This window comes from Cardiocondyla obscurior, linkage group LG16 (assembly GCF_019399895.1).
Source record: "Cardiocondyla obscurior isolate alpha-2009 linkage group LG16, Cobs3.1, whole genome shotgun sequence".
Lineage (NCBI taxonomy): Eukaryota > Metazoa > Arthropoda > Insecta > Hymenoptera > Formicidae > Cardiocondyla > Cardiocondyla obscurior.
This window is the reverse complement of record NC_091879.1, coordinates 3,615,665-3,636,951: the sequence shown is the minus strand read 5'-3', so window position 1 is coordinate 3,636,951 and position 21,287 is coordinate 3,615,665. Positions and strand designations below refer to the sequence as shown.

Sequence of the window (21,287 nt, the reverse complement as noted above, 5' to 3'; positions counted from 1 at the left end):
CGATACAGGTATCTCGCAGGAAGTGTCGATTTGTCCTCCCACTTCGGCGACTGCGTCGAGCGAGAAATGCTCTTTTAATCCCCTGTTATGTGATCGGTATATTCGGTACGCTGTACAGAATCTGATCGTGACGGGATTAATCCAGGGAAATCTTTGCGAGCCAACTCCTTTTCCGGCATTGATCTCGGAAGGGTAGATTTGTGAAACAAGCGGTAATAACCGCGTCATTGATTTTTTTTATCTCGTCGATTTAATCAGTTTAATATCCAAATTCAAAGATGAGGATCTTTAGAGCTGCGTTTAAGACAAAAAAATTGCTGAATAAAAAAAAATACTTTTCCCACAAAAATTACATAATTAAATATAAAACCAAGCAATTAAAAAAAAAAATCTATGTGTGACAGAGGTATATACTTAGTGAGATATCGTTCGATCTCTTCTTCCAAAAGTCCCGCGAAATGAAGTCTTCCTTTTCTTCAATTATTCCCCGCAATTCGCCGTCTGACTCCGCGCGTTTCGCAGATCCGCTCGAAAAGGCATTAAGGACGCTCACCTCCCCCTCCCTTCGAGCGCCGGGGCGTTTAACTCCCCGATTGCTTTGACAACTTAAGCAGGCCCTTAAACCTCTCTCGAGCCCCGATGTAATTTATAAGCGGCCGAGGGGGTAATTCCGTCGGGGACCGTCAAACTGCCATGTGGCAAAACCCTCCTCGGCAGGGGAAGTCAGGGATTATGCGGTGATAAATAAATATGTACGTTTATGCAACAACCGCGCCGTGACGGGGGTCGCGGAGGGGGTGGAAATATCGTTGCGTGGCGAAGTCAAATTGTGTTTCGAGGGTCCGAATCTCGGGTCCATCCCTTCTCTCTCGTTCCAACACACCGGTGATCTTTAAGCTTTCGATGCACCCCTCGAGAAACACCATCACCTACATGCACTTTCGTCTGACCTACTGAAACTTAGTTATTTCTGCGAGTAATTAATAATTCAGTTGGCGATAATTAACGATGTCGTTAAATCTTAAAGGATCCTCTCGTTTATCGTCGCGCAATATAAGTATTCAATTTCTTAATTTAATTTTTTTGTGTATTTTTATCTTCCGCTGCAATTATCTTTCTATTTTACTTTGAATCTTTGCACTTATAATTTTTTTCTTTCCTTTTTCTTTTAATATTAATTTGGCGTCATTATTATTTTAATATACTCATGTTGAGCTGCAATGTAATTTTTTTAAATTAGTTATGGTATAATTAATGCTTACCTGATATTCCGTTGGGTTAAAAGACGTTTTAAATTAAATTAGTTAATCTAAAAAAGTTAGTGACAATGATTTAGTTAATCGGATTAATTTTTATTACAAGTAATCGTTACAATATATATCACTGATTGAGAATACGTTTTACAGCAAATAGTATCACAACACGAAATATACAGAGAAAGTGAGGACGAGCGTTTCATTTATTACAGCTTGAAAAAAAAAAATTAAATAAAAAAATATTAAAAAAAAAAGAACCGATTCCGCACACCTTTACGAAACAAATTACTTTCATTAATCAATATTATGCAACATTAAATTTTATAAATTCGTGTCACCGGCTCGATTATTTTCGAATGCGATTTAATTTTGAATTTCCCGTTTCATCACGGTTTATTAATCGTACCGCTGATACATAAATTTCGATAAAAAAAGAAGCTTTTTAATTGCGTTAATTTTTTAAGTAATTTTAAACGCGAATTTGGGAAAATGTGAAATAATTGATTTCCATGTCTCGTTTCCGGCCTTCACAAAGCTGCAGAGTGCTCATTGCTCACCCCGTCACTTTTCTCTCTAATTCGGTAATTTTATTTAAATCGAATTAAAAAAAAAAAACAAAAAAAGGAGGGAAAGAGAGGAGGAGAGAGATAAAGAGAAAGAGAGAGAGACAGATAGAAAGAGATAGAAAGCACAAAAAGGAAAACGAACTGTCTCTGAATATCCTGGATTAATTTCTACGAAAAATTAAAAATGTGCTATCAACGTGTCAAGCCTAGCGCCCGATAAATATGTCTATAATAAATAAATACATGTATATACCTATGTGTGTATAGTTACGCCGCGATTGAGTGCCCCTCGGTCGACTTTAGTAGCCGTTTGATTCGTTGGCGGTGCCGTTCTTTCAGTGCCTCGCGTTTGTACGACAGAGATACTTGCCAATCGGTGTCCTTACGATCATCGAAAGTGGAACTTAGGATTTCGTCCTTAGGCCTGATCGCGTTGAAACCAAGTCCGTGCACCCCGCTTCCTTCTTTCGTTTAGCAAAACCTCGCCCGGTAATCCTCGTCTTCTCCCGACGACCTTGCCTTCCACAAATCCCTTCAGCTTCGAATCCGCTTGAATCGTGCGGTGCTTGCGTTTTGTTATATGGCGCTCGCAGCCAAGTCTTTCGGTATCTAAGACGACTTTATTTAGTTTTTGTACATATCGCAAAGGACCTTCTCCATCGGTGTGTTGCCGATGGTTCTGTGAAAGTAGATCAGCTCCACCCTTGCGGCTGGTACCGTTCGCAGCAACGGCAGAAGCAGCAGCAGCCTACCGAAGCGGGCCGGACTGTTCGGCTGTTGAGCGCGCGCGTGATGCCCGAGCATCAGCTGCGCCTGATCCTGCAGGTTCTCGATTTGGCTCGAGTCTTTCAAGCCGCGGGTTTCTGGAACACGAGAAAAATAAATTAAAAAAAAAAAAAAAAAAAAAAAAAATATCTGACTTATGAGAAAATTATAAACGAGAGTTATCAACCTGGGCGGAAGAGAACGATGGCCTTCATGCAGGCGAATTCCGCGGGATCGACCATGACCGCCTTGTATCTCTGCAAGGTGTCGTGCAGGTGTCTGACGTCCGCCGCCACTTGGCTGGGCTTCCCCGTGGTGGTCTGCAGATGCAGACCCGAATGCGGATGCGTATGGGGTGATAAGGTCAGAGCGGTCAGCTCGGCAGCGCTGAAAAGAGGCGAAGACTCGAGCGGCAAACACCATTGAACCGCATTTAACAAGAACAACTCGGACCAAACTTCTTCCAGCAGTATCACCTGCGTGAACAAATAAAACAGGGGCACACTTGCAATTTATTATCAACCGTATCGCCGTCGAGACATAATTATTATCGGACGAATCGTTATCGCGATAAATTTAGCACGGTCGTTACCTGATCTCTGAACGGCAGCCCGGCGAAAGAAGGAAGATTCTTCGCCCATTTGACCGCCATGAAAAGCAGCCTCGCGCTGGTCTCGTAAACTGTTTCGGCACTCGCTGGTGAATATAACGACGGTAACACCGGTGGAAGCTGCGCGCATCCACTTCGCTGAGGCGTCAACGGCTCCTCGTTCGTTACATCTATGCTATCTTCGGACGCGTTTCCTGTTTAGGCGCAAAAGTTTCCTCTTCAATCAAATATTAAATCCCTACGATAGCTGCGACGCCAGCAAGTAATTAAAATCCAGAATTATTAAAAGAATAAAATAATAAATAATTAAATTTTGCGATTTGTAAAATAATAAAAATTCTATGTAAAAAAATTATTATTTTTTTTTTAATTAACACAAGTTCAACATTTTCGTAAAAATATATGTTAATGATTTTTACAAGTGTAAGTAATAATTGCGTTTAACATGGAACTTACCGTCCTCGTTGTCCTGCCGAGGTGGTGTCGACGCGTTGTTCGTGGAGTTTGTCGTCGGGGCGACTGTAGGCAGAGGTAGTGGCGTGGTGTATCTCGCCATAGCCAGAGACACCGGCGGTCTGGAAAACAATTTAACAAAATAAAAAATTAAAAAAAAAAAAAAAGAAAGAAAAAAAGAAAAAAAAACTGTTCAAACGTCCATGCAATATATCCAAGTAACAATCGATCCGAGAATAAATCAAAGTACAACAATCTTCAGCCCGCTCGTGCGCGTGTTTCGTTTTGTAGGTTTTGTTTGGTTCCGCGCAGAGATATTTCACGTTGATTTCAGGGTAAGTAGGCGGTTGAACGATCGATCGCGAACGCCGGGACACCGATCAAAAGTAAAACGCCGTCGATGTCTTCGTAAAAATACTATCTTCGGCTCACGCGTGCTTGGCGGATCGTTCCCCATGGAAATCTGATGATGCAGATGACATTTCGCGAGATTGCGGCTGATCCTCAAGCGAAGCAGCAACGACAAAGGTAAACTTTTGTTCGGCATTTACGGTACCGTGCTTCGGCGTATCTTAACGCTCGGCCACAAATCTGAAGAAATAAAATCCGTTCGTGCAAGTGACGGAGAGGAGGCGAGGTCTAATAGCACGTCGATTCGCAGCGTCGAACGGGACCGCTGTGATTCCGAGGGTGAAATCGTCCGGTGCCATGCACGAGGGTAAAGTCCCGTCGCAGCACCGACGGAAGCTCGACTCCGCGCCGCCGGTTTCGCCGTGCAAAATGGCAATCCCGGCCGGCAGAAATTTCGCCAGTTGCTACATGGAGCTGTGCAAGCAGCAACGATTGCGACCGCTGCCGGTGATATGCGTGACTTTGCCGCACAGTCTGGACTTCACCACCGATCGCATTAAAATGGACGACTGGGGACCAATCTTGAACTCCCTCTCACTCGACCGCTCGCTGAAATCGATCAGCGTGCACAGCAGGTTGAAAACCGATTCGTTTCGATGCACTTTTACATACGTTACTTTCGTACTCGTTACATTTGCGTTGTGAAATTTCTGCCAGGTATCAATCTCGCAAGCCGCTCGAGGAGATAAACTCTGAGAACAAGGCGCGAACGATGGGCAAGGCACCAGTGGTCTTAACGCGTTACCTGCTGGAGTGGCTGTCGCAGAGCGTCGGCCAGTGCTTGAGAAACTCGACCAGTCTGACGCACTTGGACCTCGAGGGCATCCCTTTTCCGCCGGATTGCGTCGCGGTGCTCTGCGTCGGCTTGTCGGGGACGCATACTCTGCATCATCTGTCTCTTCGTCGCTGCTACATCGGCGATAACGGCTGCGAGCTGATCTGCCGAACGATCGCGGACGTACGCAGCGTGAGAACGCTGAATCTAAGTTTCTGCGACCTGACGTCGTGCAGCGGCAGCGCGTTAGCGTCCGCGCTCTCGAGGCAGAAGCTGGCGTTGTACCACGACACTTGGAAACAGTCGTTGAGATACCGCGAGCCGAATATCGACACGATGCCGGGATTACGCCGGCTGATCTTGAACGACAACCCGCACTTGGGGAACCGCGCCGTCAAGGAAGTGATCGAGGCGATACAAGACAGTCTGTGGATGAAGGCGCTAGATCTTCAGCATTGCGGCTTGACGGATCAGATCGGCGGCGATCTGCTGAATCTGATCGAGCAGAACAGCACGCTCGCGGTGCTCGACGTGAGAAGGAACGTCAACCTGAACGGCGATCTCGCGACGGAAGTGATGATGAGATTAACGGACAACGACGTCGAAGGAAAATCGGAGTATAAGTGGATGAAATTGGCGCCGAAGGGCAAGACGATCGTACCGGCCGACACTCGTAAGGACTACGAATACGAAGACGTTCCGAAGCTATCGAGAGCTTACAGTGCTTTTGCGAAATACACGAGGCGACCTTACCAGGTGCTTCCCCCGAGGAGAACAGTCCCGCTGTCGCTTCTATCAACGAAGATAAAGATCCCACCGCATTCGCCGCCAGTTTGCGAAGTCACTCAGCAACGCAATTCAACTCGCCCACAGGCGATCGAGGCCGCGCGAATGGTGCCTAAAGTTTCTCTTCACTTAGATCTTCAATCTCGCATGCAGACCGTCGATCGCGCCGATTGTAACGTAGAAACGCAATCGAGATACAAAAAATACCCGAACGAAGCGAGCCTCAAAAGCTTGGACTCGACCAAGATGGACGTTGGCACGCAAAGTGTGGACCGGCGAGATAATTCCGAAGAGATCCAATGCGTCCTGAGGCAGCTGACGGAGGTAAAAGCAGAGCACGAACGCCTCTTGGAAGAAACCAAGCGGATCGATCTTTTGCTCGTTGAAGAACGCGAGCGCCGCGAGAGCGCCGAGATGGATCTAAGATCGGCGCAAAGCAACGTGACCGAGCTTGAGTGCGCTCTGAAGAGAAAAGAAAACGAGAGCAGAGGCCACTTGCTGGTCGATCAGCAATCCCTGGACGAGATATGCCTGTCCTTCGATCGGCTTCTGGAGCTTCTTGCGAACGTCACCGGCAAATATCCCCTCGACAGATCGCTGGATTCGCGCGAGATCGCGAGCGCGGTTATCAGGCGACGCTTGGCGTCCGTCATCAGGCAAACTAAGTCGGAGAATCTAAAGCGGGGCCAGAAAGTGAACGCCGAGCTGCACGCGGACAGCCCGCGGAAGTTCGCGAAATCTGAGAGCGACGTGAGGTCGAACGCGCCGATTCCCGTAACGCGTATCGAGAAAAAGATCGGCGAATGCCCGGGCGGCGATGACGATCCGCGCTATCGGCGTCGCGACGTCGACAAACCGACGACGTCCGTCGATCGAGCTCGATCGATCTTCGCGAGCATCGTCAGCGGCGAGACGGCGCTCGAAATTTGCTAGCCGATTAATTCTAGAACTCAACTCGGAATCGTTCCGCCAAGATACCGCTTAAACTTTTTTTTTTTAACATGATGTACATATACATATTTCGTATGCGATGTATCACATGCGTGCAAACGCACGCACGTACCGCGCCTAGATGACGTCAAACGACTAAAAAGATACTCCGGTTCCACAGCGGAGTTCCTTCGCAATAGACTCCAGTTTCGATTGGAGCGAAAGTTTTAAATGTTGCCGTAAAAAAAAAAGAAAAAAAAAATCTTTAGACATTTATTAATAGACGTCTTTTGTATTCTGGTTGTTATTTGAGAAGTAAATAATTTTTCTATAATTATATAGCAATATGTATATAAAATTTATATGAGAAAACTGTATCCGTCGAGCAAAATCGACTGGGGAACGTCTAAAAGGGCAGCCTCGGATAATCTTTCATCTTTTTAATGTTCTATCCTACCCGGTGAAGCGGATTACAACTGTTTATAACTGTAACAATAATCTTGGGTCAACGTTAATTTATGTGTAATTATAGATTCTGATGTCATTGACGATTATACGCGTGTCCGCTCCGCTGCAGTTTCAAAGCCTCATGTTTACGCGATTGAATGGTTGATTTTAGTAGAAACGATCTCTCTCTCTTTCTCTCTCCCCCTCTCGTATCTCATGATTCGTATTAAATTGCTGCAGGAAACCAAACAACCGAAGTGTGAATCGTTTTATAACAATAGATTATATATCCAATTACATAAATGCGAAGCTGCAAATCCTCGCGTTGGCACGTTACATGTATCTGATTATCAAACACCGCTTCATTTCTATGAAATTCTCTGCACTATATCAAATTTATCAATTAATTAAATCACGCATCAATTTAAACATTTAAAAGACAATAAAAAGAGAGAGAGAAAGTCCTTTGCATTCGTGTTAAAATAAAAAAAAATTCTTTTTTCGTAAATTTCCCGAGACGAACTCGACGCAAGTCTCGCTGACTAAAGTTCTTCTCGCGATGCTGCTTTCGGCTGCCTCTTGAATTTTGAAATAATATCCGCGCACGGGAGATAAGATCGAAATTAATCTGGGGATAATTTTATTTCGTGGAAAAGACCGGCGACTTGTATAACAACGCAGTGCAGGAACTCGCCGGAGAACAACGGCGCCGGGACGCCGGCCGTCGCTTTTAACGTTCACCCCTTGGCGCTCTATGGATTTTCCATTAGTTCGAACCTGGGCAGCCGGTTGCCTGAAAAACGCTACGCCTACTCGGGCTGCTAGTCAAAGGTAATTTTTCATGATAGATCACGCTCGGCGTGTCGCTCACAACGGCGAAAGGTAAGCTTGGTGCGCAGCAGAAGATCAAACGTGCCAACAACGTCGTGCCGGCCCTCGTTGTTCGCTCTTGCCGTTGCACCCGTCGACAAGTAAACTATCGATCGCCGCCTTCATCGGCTACCGTTCTCTAATCGAGCATACTTAATCGAAAGTTGAAAATTTCGCCGAGCCTTTGTGACGCGAGTCGCTAAGTGTGCGGCCAACATTCAACACTCTTGACCCTTTCGACGTAAATCGCGAGCCCCCGAGAGCCTCGTACAACGCTTCCGAGATCCATCGCGGCGACATTTTGCGTAAATTTCTCAGTCAACACTGTTAATTAGTAACTTGACTCAATTATTTTCTATGAATAAAGTTAATTTTTATTCTTCTCATTTAATTTCGTTTTTTCTCTCTCCTTCTTCCTCTTAATTTTAATACTTTCTTATTTTTTTGTTCTCTTAAATCGCTGAATTTTTTTACGGCTGGTTTCAAAGAACGATATCTCCCCCAAAAAATTTATTAGAAAAAAAAAAAGATAATTAGTGACTTACCCAAAGACGCCTACGGCAACGGCAGCTTCGCGCAGCGCTCGCTCTTGGTCCATTTCAACAAGTGCTTCCGGTCTGATGGTGGCAGTGTTCCTCGGCTGACGTTCATTCTGAACAGCTGCAATTTTTTTTATTTCCCCACATTTATTATTTATTTAACACGCAAATAACAAATTATACACACGCATAGAAAGAACATGCATGAAAGCCGTTTTATTTCATCTGCCGGCGTTCTGGAAATCATCAGGGGTGACGAGCTAAGAGAACTCCTCCGTTTCGAGTAGAAATCAGTACCATTATGCAACGACGGCAGTAACGCGGCGAATAAACCGTGGTATTGGCAAAACGCGCATTTCGCTGAAACCGAATCGTTTCACCGATTGATAGATAACGAGAGAAATCAGCGCCGTAAAACTTTTACAACGACGCGCTTATCGATCGGCTTTTCCTATTTCATTCTGTCGCTTTTCTTTTCTTTTCGTTCAAAAAGAAAAATATGTATATAATTTGCGCAAGAACGCAACTGGCGAACAATAAGAGCGTCGTGCCGCTCGTCAAATTCGCGAACGATCGAAATATTATTGAAATATTAGTCGAGTGGATTCGCGGGGGTGAGTGGGAGAACGAGGGGGGCGGAGAACGAGGTTGTCTGCCGCCCTCTCGTCAAATTCACGTAACGCCACGTTACGTCATGCCGGCGATCTGCGTCTGACACGCGTGAATTCAACAGGGCACGCAGCGAGCCAGCGATGCTTATTGTTTGCAGTACGTAACGCGGTGCGCGACCACCCAAGGGTTTCATTTACCGAGCATCCGCGCGAGGGGGATGAGGAAAAAAAAAGCCATTCGACGACGACGATGACGATTTAACGTAATCAACACGCTTTTATCAATGAGCACGCAACTGGCTATAAATAAAGCTCTTCTAAATAAAAAGGTATCGGCACGGTTCTCAACGTAAGAACCGCACCCTCGCAGGCCCACCGTATCACCGTTCGCAAAAAACGCACAGTGGCGGTTCTGCATTTTTATCACGGAGAATTTAAATCACGCGCGTGCAAGAAAAAAAGAAAAAAAAAAAGAAATCGCGCAGGGTGATCAAGTGGGATTACCCTTAATCTTGATTCAACTTGCATTTTATCGTGTTCTAATTCTTAAAATCAGACGGAGATAAAGGACAAGTTGAGCCGAGATTAAATCCGATCCGAGTTCGGTAGAAATAGCCCTTAATTAAAATGACCCACGTTCGGGGTCGCAAAAATCCAAATCGCAAAGATTGAGCCGTAGCCTCTTTTTTTTTCTTTCTTTTTTTACTTTCCTTTTTTTTTAATTCACGCGAACCAATCGAGCGCACTCGCAAGTTCACGCTCGTGCGGTTTGCCGCGACGCGACAGTCCTCGTCGCCGCCGCCGTAAACACTGCGGTCGTTAGCGACGGTCGCGTGGCCCTCGACGAGTCCCGAAGGGTTAATTGGGGGGAAATAAACGTATGCAACGTGCGGCCGACCGCCCGACGCGCACGCGGAGGCCTCGGCCCTTCGGGGTGTCCCTGCGGCCTCCCCCCGGCCGCGACTCCGGCCGGCGAGAGACGGTCTGGCAAGGACGAAGGATGCGCAGAGTGACGTCGGCGAAAGGGTGCTCTCCCGCGGCGCAGTCGACGATGCAAATGAGAGGAACGATCTGCACGGGGGCGTGCGCGCGAGAATTCGCGCGAGAAACGCTGCGAGGGATAATAATAGGCTGGTGAACACGAGCATTACGTTCTTAACGATTGTTAACGTAACGATCCGTCCCGGCCGCAATTATCGAGCTGTTTTTCTATCACGCGTATTACGTTTAGAATCACCCTGCGTATCAAACCGCGCTTTCGTCGTTTATAATTAATCCCCGCCGCGAGAAAGAATTTTAAACAGCGACGGCGGTACCTTCGCGTTATACTTTCGAGGATTTGTTAGCCACTCGCGCTAAGAATTAAGTGAAAGACAATGAGAAATTACGCGCGCGAGAGTGACCAAAGGGGCTGAAGATTAAAAAGAATGAAGAAGAAGGAAAGGGGGAGGGGTGCAAGGTAAGCGGAGTGGACCTCCCGCAGCGAGGTGCATGCAAATTGAACGGAAACAGAGCGCACGGGGGCGTTTATCTTTTCCGGCGCGAGGGCGGCGAGATGCAGAGGGATGGAGAGAAGAAGCGAAGGCCCGACGAAGCAAGAGGAGCCCATTAAGCCGCCCAGCAGGCCGGAGGTAAAGCGAACCGACACGCTTTTTATTATTACGAAATTACTGCGCCGGGGCCGCCGCTAAAAGGGAAGCCGGGAAAAATTGCGCCCGGCCTGGCGGCAATGAGTGCCCTAATCGCGCGTCCATTAAAGCACGGCGGACACCACGAAGTCTCCTTTTCGCTATCCGTGACACGCTCCGCGTGTCTTTCACGCGCGTTAACACGGCCCGTCGTAATAATTATTCCGCTCGTCCTCGCCGCGTAAACGCGAGAAGTTGAAAGGAATTACACCGTCACGCGATTTTCATCCCTCGCGATTATAGTCCCCGATGTATCTATTATTTTTTCTTCTTTTTTTCTTGTAATTTATTATAACTTATTCCTTACGTTTTAATTGCCGACGCCCTTTTAATCGTTTTCTTTTCCGCTCGGCAATACATATTGTTACTGGATAAAATTGATTTTATCTTAATTTATCTTCTCTCCGCGGGATGGAAAGAAAAAAAGAAATCTGACCGATCAATCGATCAGAGTGACACGCCGGTACCACATCGCGTCGATCATCATCGCGAAAATATATCCGGGATCCTATCTCGGCGTTTCCGAGACATTGTCGCCGGGCGGGAGTTATGGATCCAGCGGATTATCCATTTTCGTGGGGTAATGCCGGAATCAATCAGCGACGGGGAAGTGAAATTCGGGCGGACCCTTTATGTTCGCGACATAAATAACTGGATAAAGGCGGGGCGAAGTTGTACGGCGGAAGTCTGGCTGCTTCGAACAGCCTCCGATTCAACTCTTAATGCCTTTCGGCGAGACGCGGGCGGCGCACCTGTCTTTCCGTTCTCCACTTGTTCTTCCCTGCTTCCGTTCTCGTTTCGGCCCTCAGCGCCGTCCCGCTGATAACTTTCTTATTGCCGAACTCGATATCGCAGAAGGGGGAAGGGGAAAGATCTTTTTCGATTGAATCGAATCGCGTCGCAGCAGCGCGTCGATTTTTATCCAAAAAATAGCGTACGTCTATATAGAATTTATCGTACGGCACGAACTTTAATGGATTTTCAAGTCTCACTTTTTATTAATTATTTTTCATTACGCGGTATAAAAAAAATAGGTACGATTTTTTTTTTTATCAAACTGATACTTTTCTTTTAAATACTTCGCGCTACGCTTTTTATATCTCAAATCTTAACGTAAAAAGATTTTGTTATTGCACTTCTTTTTTTATTTTTTTAATTTATAAAACTTTGAGAAAGGGGTTTTTTTTTATTTTTTGTAATTTATAAAAGTAATTTTATGCCTGCTACTCGACACGTCATCTTATCTTTTTCTTTACTCGCACAATGTTTTATTCCCAATATGTTTAAACGTAATTTCAGACTTCAAGATTTATGCTTAAATGAGAGGATAATATGTCGTTACTCACCGTCTTTATTCATTCCCATTTGCATGCATTTTTTCAGGCGGCAAGCTTGGCATTGATTTCGATGTGCTTTGTCTACAACGCATCTTCCGGTACCAGCTTGACATCTGTAAAAAAAAAAAAATATATTAAACAATTGTTTAATTCCTCACGCATGTAATTAATGACAATGCATTATTGCGCTCGTGAATTTCTGCCACGAGGATTTTCGACACGATCAAATCGTCGTAAAAAAAGGAAAAAGAAAAAAAAAACAAGGGAAAAAAATCAGAGTCGCGACGTTGCATGAAAATTTCACGGCTCCGTTCGAATCGCAGGAGTTTTACGTCCGCGCCGTAACAAGGGAGGGAAAATGGGACTCCTTTAAGGCCGACGCAACGAAGTGGCAGGGACGCTGTCGCTGAATTGAACGAGATTAAGAGGGATAAGAAGAAGGTACGTGACCCCGGACGGTCGCCTCTTTACGTTAGTCAGCCCGGAGGGATAACCGGGTTAGCCCAACAATGAAAGTAATCGAATTTAGCACCATCTCCCGAAGTGCGCGCACCCCGGATTTCCGACAAGTGCGCCCCGAAATTTCTCTCTCGTCGCGGAAGACAAGAGCTGCGGAGCCGCGACGATTGTTGACGAAACGACGTCGTCAAGGATCGATCGACTTCGCGCCGGAATGACAAACTCGTCAGATATCCGGCCATCACGAGTCCCTTCGTTCCGGCCGACGCGAAAATTCAAAGCGAGCGAAAAAAAAAAATCATCGGACTCCTTATTTCAACCCTGCGCAACTGTTTAAGAATTACAATACGAATGATACTTGCGTAACAATGTTCGTCTTCACCTCCGAGAGTGTTTGAAAAATTATGAGTTCTCACCGTCGTGCTCTTTAACGGTGGTAAACTTGTATTTTTTTGCGCCAATTATTTATAATCCTCCCCGACGCGTTGTACGGCTCGACGCGCGTCGCTTATCGCCTCTTAGCATTCATAACATCACGTTACATCAGAAAGATCGTTTAACGGAGGCATATCGGGTAAAGGGCTAACGCCGGCCGCTTCGCTGGGCGACGTCAGCAATAAACAACGCGCGTCCGGAGCGTCCGTGACGTGCAACCGACAGCGCGAAGTAGGGCGAACGCCGGGCGTGATAACCGGTAGCACATGCTTCCGGTAATTCAATGAGGCGGGCACAATGCCTGGGCCGCTCGTAGAACAGAGAGATGCGTAAATAAATGTATGATGTGCTTCTGAAGGGTGAATGCTGGAAAGGGAGGCGCGCAGGGTGGAAGGACCTCGCGCCCTGCGGACTCGCTGGGGTGTGAACGCAAATCAATTTGCGCAGCGAGCCCCCCCGCTGACGTGGCCGAGGGACCGTTTCGGTCGGCGGGCCCCTTGGTGTTACAATGCCTTAGGACAAGATAGCGGCGGCTAGCTTCTTGTGACTGACATTTGTTAAAATTGCGCTAACAGCGGTTTAGCGACGGCCGCCGGCGGCCGGAGGGCTTCCGGTATTAATTCCCGCATATGCGCCACGTGTGCCGCGCGAAAGGGATGAGCGTGGGTTCAAGCCAGATTAAGCCGGTGGCTACGGAATGGCGGCTCGTTACACTTTCTGGCTCGAAAAGAATCGTCAAACGCGGAATCATCCCTCTTTCCGATCGTTCACCGGTCGTTACGCTAAAGCCGCGCTCCGCGTATCCTTGCATGTCGCGAAGCGCGATGTCTTTAAAGAGCTCTTGGTCGACGGGGAGAGAAAGGAAATGTTTAACAATTTGGAGAGATATCGCGGCAATAAATTATCGTTATAGATGTGCTCTTAAATTCGTGCAGCGCCGTATTTGAGCGCGCGGTATCGGCTATTTGTATCAACGGGAAACGTTCAGTTTTATCGCTCGCGAAAATGGGAAGAGAGCGCCGTTTCGTTCCCGTCGGGGAGGGCGGCTGCGGTGCGATAAAGACTGAAGAGCCTTCGCACAGATAACCAATTATCCGCGGTGAGGGGGAACGAGATGCGACAGATGCGTCCCGACGCGATGCCCCGCGACGGCGCGCCGTCCACAATCGCCGGATTAGCGCAAATCCTCACGGATCGGTTAGATGCAATTAGGTGCACCGTGCGTGGATAAGAACGGCCGAAATGTTCGCACGAGCTCCCGCGGGGCCGGCGCTTCAACTTTAGCGCGCAAATGTCGCGCACTCCAGCGACAAAGACCGCCGCGCGTCCTTTACTCCCTTCGCCGCCGCACAGATCGCTTTCAAGAGCGGTCCTTGAAGCCGCTCGTCGAGGTAATACATACGTTTTTTATTAACTTTCTTTTTTGTATCGTTTAACATATCTTTTTTTTTTGCCCTTTCTCTTTCGCACACTTTTTACCAATCAAACGTGCGTATTATAAATATGAACCTACGTCATCGGCTTGAAAGATACTTTTGGTACCGCGGCTGGTAAATTATCATATTACGCTCGCGTGTTGTATAATCTATTAACTGAAACGTCGCCGATGTACAAGTCGCAGGTTTTTCTCGTACTTTTATATCCCAGCCGCGTGAAATTTTGCAATTAAACGGAGATGTTGCATCGATGACCGCTCTCGCGTGATCCGGGGGGGAAGAGGCAGGATTAATATCGAGTTAAGCATCGAACGGAGCCATGTGGCCCAAGTTGAGTGAGCTCGTCCTAATGCCGCGTCGCTACGCGGGACGGTATAATGTCGAATCCGCCGGGGGCCCATCGAGAGCAGCTAACCCAAGAGCCGCCGCGCCGGCGACGAGTTATACCCGGGTATCACGGCCGCCAAGCAAAGCCGGTGGAGGAACTATTACCGTCCCCCGGGAACGGCCATCCATCTCCATCGGATCCCTCTCGCGCGCGACTCGCCGGAATCGGTTCGATCCGCGCGTCGACGACGCGCGCACCACTCGATACGAGCGAGCTATTAACCCTCCGTGCTTTTTGAAAAATAAACAAGCCCCGGCTCCGTGACCGAAATGCAAAGCGCGGCCGGTACCGTCCGCCGGCGTTACAATTCTTTCCCCGTCACGGATTGAGTTGTCGGACTGTTAACGAGTGCGCCGATGAACTATCGCGCGCGAGGGACGTTTGACCGTGACGAATGTCGTTATCCGTTCACCATGCTCGGCGTTCTGGCGTATATACTGTAGAAAAGAAAGCTTCAAACCCGACGGAGGACAATTCAATCGCAATTAAAACCGATAAACGACTGCCAGGGAAGCTTGTCGGATCAACGAACTTATATTAAGAATCCGGAAACGTAGTTGGATAATTAATTATTAATTCCAATCGCATTTTTTTTTTAATCATTTTAACAGACTCGATCTTTAACCACAAGTCCAAACGACGTGAATCTAAACTCGCGGCTTTGACTCACCTGTAGATCAGCTTTCGGCGGACGCTCCTTTTGAAGAAGCCGCTGCACCCGTTGCAGGCGAGTATCCCGTAATGTTTGCCGGAACTGGTGTCGCCGCAGACCACGCATATCAGGCCGAGGCTACGCGGCGGCTTGTTGCCGTGCTGTGGCTGCTGAGGCTGCTGCTGCTGCTGTTGCTGCTGCTGATGCTGCACCTGGCCCAGCAAGTGCGGATGACCGTTTCCAAGGGCGGTCAGGTACGGCGACCGTGCCAGGGGAAAGTCCGTCGGCATTCCTCTGCAAAGAGGCACCGGGCACTCCTGAACTGATCGAGAGGCGTAGGGATCATGGCTGGACGTGGATCCCGTCGCTCCCAGAGGACTATAACGCTCTGGTAGACCAGGAGAAATAACGCTGCTCTCGCCGGAGTCTGGAAGATCCAAAAAAACGTCTCCTGTTATTATTAATATTATTCATTTTTAATTGCGAAATAATAAATATCACTAATTGTAATATTCGTTTGAAACCGTCTCGCACTGAAACCGAAACATCGTACTAAACCGATACCGAATTTCGTACTTTTATTAATACGCATTTGCGTGGGTATTTGCATGTAAAATACAAACGTGAAATGAAATTGGAATTGTTAATAATATTAGTTTGATCCTTGCGCAACTTAATTGAAAATATCGTTCGATTGTTAAATTACCCCGCGCTTATCTGTGATTATAACTTTAATTACAGTTTTAATTATAACGAGCATCAATTTAGCTGAATTATACTTATGGCATTTACATATTTCTATTAATTTAATCCATTATATTTTCAACAAGACAGAAAGGCCGTCAGCGCCACAATTCCGTCACATATTTCGCGCTACATAAAAATTAGTTTTATTTATTTTATCGCTTTAATTTTGTAGAAAAATTGACGCAATTGTTTGTCGGGTAATACCGCGCTTAGACGAGAAGGGATGAAATCATATTACGTCCCCAACTGCAGTATCATGTCTGGCCGCGGCAATCCATTATCTTTTTCGGCCGCAAAATTGCTTGACGACGCGACCAAAGGGCCAAGATTTACGACCAAAAATATCATTCCTTCGCAATCAGTTCGGCGTTCTCGTTTCGATCAGCCGATCGTTACTTTCGGCTTAATCCCCAGAAATCTTTCTCGCACGTTCGGCCGGCCGACCCCCAGGCGGAGCGAGTCGAAAGATCCCCGCTTCATCCTTGATTGATTTCGAAGAGCCGAGGGTCGTCGGGCATCGCGATCGCGCATAAAATAATTGCGCGCGCTATTCTACGCTCGACCACTGCGAGAGTTCGCACGATCCGTTTTGCCAGGACATTTATATTCAATTTGCCGATAGTATCTTGAACACGAAATCGGATCTCGTGACTCGGACGACTCGATTAGATGGAATTACTTCATATTGTCGATCGACGAGACATATTTATGCTAATTGAGTTTCAAAGACGCTTCGTGCGATCGTACTTAAGCGACCGGGAAGAAGGCACTGAAATCGTTTCGCGCGGACGCTATCTGCGTCATCTCTTTGTCAATCCGTATGGTAATTCTCAAACGGATTTTATCTGACCCTGCGACATTAACGAGGCCGAAACGAGTTTTCGATCGAGTTCGTAGACGGCCGACAAATGCGATTCCGGCGAGATCTCGCGCCTCGCCGAGGACACCGGCGTGACTAATAAAGTCGAGCCGAGCAAGAGAAGCGAAATGCGATTTCGCTGATCGCCCAGATGTTCACCACCACGCGACTTTTCCATCAAAACCCATTTATCCCGTCGGTACAACGCGCTGCATTTCGAAAAACTCACCCCTTTCCGTCGCCTTCCCCGCCGCGCATTTCCGGAGGCGGACAATCATCTCGCGTTCTCGAAAAAAAAAATTTTTTTTATGCAATTTACGCGTTTATATTAAAAATTAATATTCACCGAGGAAGAATTACCGGCGGTGGTTTCGGGGAATTTTCGTTCGAGCAAATCTACGGCGGGTTGCCGGGAGCGAGCGGAATCATCCCTCCCGTTACGTTCGGTATACATATTTATATTCGGGCGCTCTTACTTCCTGAGCTTTTTCCAAACTCATTTTCCGATGTAAATACTGTTTGTCCTCGCGATCCGTCCGGTAAGCCTTCAGCGGGGGAGGATTCTTCAGAAGGAACAAGGATTCCCGTGGGGTGTCAGAAGCTTACGAAATGTAGTAACTTCGCCATCGAAAAAAAAAAAAAAAAAAAAAAAAGAGATACCCCGTCGCTCTCAGAATTTCTTTTATCGGTGTCGCTCGGTTGCAAAACCCCAGGTCTCGTCGTTATCGAATACGCTCGCCGCCTCTGACAATCCGATTGTCAGGTTACATCGCTTCCGATCGTTATCAAATCACGTCGGGACGGGCGGCCGTATCAATCTTATTAATTCAACTCACGTGACTTTGTATAAGCGCACGGGCTTTTCGATCTCGTTAACGTACACCCTCTAATCCTGTCGATTGCCAGAGTATATTCCGACGCATTCTAATTCGATCACCAGCGAGGAATCTGCTTGACGGCGGGAACCACTTTTTTTAACATTTCCCCGCCCCTTCGCTCGCAAATCGGCGATAAGCGTTCACCGATTAATATTCCCTCGAGCGTTGCACTTAATTTCGTGCACCGCGGAATCGTGCAAAAGATAAGATCGCGGTATCGTTATTAAAAAAAAAAAAAATAAATAATGCAGATACATACGGACGTTCGCAAATTGCGGCATTAAACTAATCAAATCTCAGCGCGGGTGCAATCTGTCGGCCGCGTAAGGTTAACTGAGAGGAGAAAAATGACGGTCCAATATAAAATACACACCCGCTATAAGCCACCCGCGCCGAGAGTAACGCACGCAAAAGCAGGGGCGTCAAATTTCATTAGCATATCAATGCTGGTGGATGGCAAAGCGCCACCTGCGTCCCCGTATTATGGGATCATCGGGAAAAGTGAGAGGGGGTCGTTCGGAGTAGAGCCAGGGGTTGCATTACTTGCAGAGATCAAAAAAAGCAGTTGGTCCAACCCCCTTCTTCTCGATACATTCCACGCTAATTTCGTCTAATTGCTAACGTATCGCAAGTGCAACAAGCGTTTCTTAACATATATATTTTCTTTTTCTTTTTTTAATCTGTTGCATCAAAAATTATACTCGTAAGAAACCGGCTACCGTTGCATGTAAAATAAATATAAGATAAATTCGCGATTAGGTGAAAACGACCAGCGTCGAATTGTGTCGCGTGGTTTTCTCAAAATTGTCGACTTGAATAAAATAAATAAAATTGTTATTTTCAAGCTTATGCATTTAAGCTGTGCATTTCCTCAGTTCTCGCGTTTCGCTCGTCGTCAAGAGCCGAGAACGTGAAACGACGAGCGGGTTTCACTCTGGTCCCACCCCCGCGACGGTCTTTTATACGAGTTACAGTTGTGGGGTGAGATAAGTGGAAAAAAGAGGGTAGGCAACGACATTATGCCATTAGAATAATCAAATCTCGGCTGACCTGGCGCGAGCGGTGAGAGAGGAATCGCGCGCAAGTTTAGGCATTACATTACGCATTATATTACGCATTACATTAGGCGTTACATTACGCGTTACGTTATGCAAAAGCAACGTCGCGGCGGAAGCTTTAGAGAAATTAATACCTCGTTCATTTGCAGCGAAGATATGCGCGGCAAAAATTAATTTCGAACATTAGCTATTATACGAATTACGTCGACACGTTTCAGCACGGAAGTTTAATTTGTATATAAAAAGATGTACTTGGAAAATTTACGAGAAAGAAAAACTTGGGCGAAAAATGTTAAAAAAAATACATTTGTAATTAAAAGAATTAATGTAATCCGTGAATGAGTTTAATTAACGTTTGATGCACATTATAAGACGTGGTAGTACACGCGCGAAAAGAATTCTTAATAAAAGTTTATTATCAAGTCAAAGCCCCGTTGCACTTAAATAATCTTAATTAATTCTCGCGCACGAAAAATAGAAAAATTACGAAACGTTCGGCATCGAATACAATCTCTGTGCTCTACATCTTTAGGGTTTAAATACTTTTGTGCTTTCTCAACGCACTCTTTCTCAACGGCGGAAATAAATTCTTCATTTCGGCTATGAATTTTCTTCGCGGCGTTCACGGCGCAAGTTCATCTAATAATTTAAATATAATTTTTTAATTTAACTCACCGTGTCTGACGCTCAGTGGACTGGCTGGACTCCGTGGATGCTCCGAGCCGGGCTCATTTTGCGACTGCTGATGCTGATGCTGATGTTCCTCGGTGGCCGCAACTGTCGCCGTCCCGTTCATCTTACGTCCTCGATCATTCGTCAGCAGGCCGATCGGATGCGCTAAAACCGGCATGCAACTCCTTTATACACGGGGGTTACCGATTGCGACGTGAAACGTAAAGCAATTTAAATGTGTAGCAAGTTGGACTTTAACGTGCGCTCGACTGAATGATCATAGTAAACTCACGTCGGGTACTCCGTGTATCCACACCGCGAAGCCGTAGGTCACTTCTTCCGCAATCACTAACTGCTCGACTCTTTTTAGTCTATCATCAAGGTCCCTGGTCGCCCGACCAGGGCGACCTACAGTTCGTTCTCCAAGAGTCACCACCGATGCCCGACGATCGCGGCGCACTTGATCGACCCCAGAGTGATCTCGGAACCGCGTAGACCCTCAGGAATACCGTCGCGAATGCGTGAAGAGTCTGCCGAGGGGGTTTTGCCGGATCCACGCGCCGTCGACTTCTACAACTTAGAGATCGACGGCGTAGGCGAAACGATCGCTCGTCGATGTCGGATTGGCGTATGACGTCTGCGGCGTCCCGATCCGGGATCTCTCGGGCGAGTCGCCGTTACTCGCGGATGACGTCGGTGCCGGCGTCGCCGCCGCCACCGTCATCGTCGTCGCCGTGGCGGTTGCCGTCGGAGGCTGCGGACGAGCAACCCCCGTCGCCGATTGGTCCACGGGCACTTTTGAAGGCGGGATCAGGAGGCAACGCTGGAAAAACGACAAAAACGAGGAGCGGGAGGATTTAACCTATAGCTTCCACGTTTGACGCGGTGCCTCGCCGCGACGCCCGTCGCCAGGACGGGGCGCCTGCGCCGACCCCTTCGACCCTCTTTGATGACGCCTGGTATCTCCCACCCTTTGGCCGACCCGGACCAAACTACCCCTCTACCGAGGCGAAACACCGTCATGGGAAACGACGCCTACCTGAGCATCGGGGCAATTGTTGATCGTTGGCTACGCGACGGCGAGGCTCGCTTTGCCGAGTTGCCTCGGTACCAGATCGCTCGAATAAAAAGTGACGACGCGCTGAACGGCAGCCGGGACTCTTTTGATCTGCCGTAGATTAATCGACTTCTCACGCAAGATGGCTCAATAATTTATAAGCAGAAATTTGCCAGGGGAAGCTCGCGATAAAAGTTGAATCATTTCCATCCTGTGACTTTGAACCTAAAAGAAAAAAAGAAAAAAAACAAAAGTTATTTTATATAGTTTGCAGTACAGTTAAATTTAATACCTTCATGAAAAAAAAAAGAAAATAATGCTGAAAGAAAGAAGACATCGTTAAAATAATAGCGAGATGCCGTGATTAGTTTAGAAATAAAATTATGCTCCTCAATCTAATAATACTTAAACCAAGTTTCCTGACGAGTACTCTAATCTTTTACAAAATAAAAATAAAATTAAAAGGAACTTTAATCACGATTACCTTTCTCGCCACTTTCCGGAAGAGTCAACGTTCAAAAGGAGATGCTAGAGGAGCAATTAATCGAACGATTGAACTTTCGATTCCTGAAGTGTTCTCCCGGACAAATCGAGCGAGATCT

General features: G+C 46.9%; 2 protein-coding genes across 3 annotated transcripts; one reads left to right on the top strand and one right to left on the bottom strand.

The window, feature by feature from the left end:
- Positions 1-1,469: 1,469 nt before the first annotated feature.
- Positions 1,470-21,221, bottom strand: LOC139108869 (photoreceptor-specific nuclear receptor). Of its 2 annotated transcripts, XM_070667513.1 has the most exons (9): positions 19,921-21,218; positions 19,632-19,793; positions 15,433-15,841; positions 12,054-12,157; positions 8,415-8,529; positions 3,654-3,772; positions 3,180-3,391; positions 2,775-3,063; positions 1,470-2,685 (listed from the first exon to the last, which is right to left on the bottom strand). In XM_070667513.1, exons 2-9 carry the CDS (start codon positions 19,750-19,752, stop codon positions 2,447-2,449), a joined length of 1,608 nt encoding a protein of 535 aa, XP_070523614.1. In that variant the 5' UTR covers positions 19,753-19,793; positions 19,921-21,218; the 3' UTR covers positions 1,470-2,446. The 2 variants fall into 2 exon arrangements, with proteins under 2 accessions (XP_070523614.1, XP_070523613.1); XM_070667512.1 differs by having other exon boundaries at positions 19,632-21,221.
- On the top strand, positions 4,190-6,603 carry LOC139108875 (uncharacterized). The gene is made up of 2 exons (XM_070667525.1): positions 4,190-4,636; positions 4,719-6,603. The coding sequence occupies exons 1-2, from the start codon at positions 4,359-4,361 to the stop codon at positions 6,553-6,555; spliced, it is 2,115 nt and encodes a 704-aa protein (XP_070523626.1). The 5' UTR covers positions 4,190-4,358; the 3' UTR covers positions 6,556-6,603.
- Positions 21,222-21,287: the final 66 nt, after the last annotated feature.

Coding starts and splice junctions, on each gene's coding strand:
- LOC139108875 (XM_070667525.1), top strand. CDS start 4,359: ATGCACGAGGGTAAAGTCCCGTCGCAGCACCGACGGAAGCTCGACTCC. Junction 4,637..4,718: donor TCGATCAGCGTGCACAGCAG/GTTGAAAACCGA, acceptor AATTTCTGCCAG/GTATCAATCTCGCAAGCCGC.
- LOC139108869 (XM_070667512.1), bottom strand. CDS start 19,806: ATGCCGGTTTTAGCGCATCCGATCGGCCTGCTGACGAATGATCGAGGA. Junction 12,158..15,432: donor CGCCGAAAGCTGATCTACAG/GTGAGTCAAAGC, acceptor TTTTTTTTACAG/ATGTCAAGCTGGTACCGGAA. Junction 3,773..8,414: donor GTTGCCGTAGGCGTCTTTGG/GTAAGTCACTAA, acceptor ATTGTTTTCCAG/ACCGCCGGTGTCTCTGGCTA.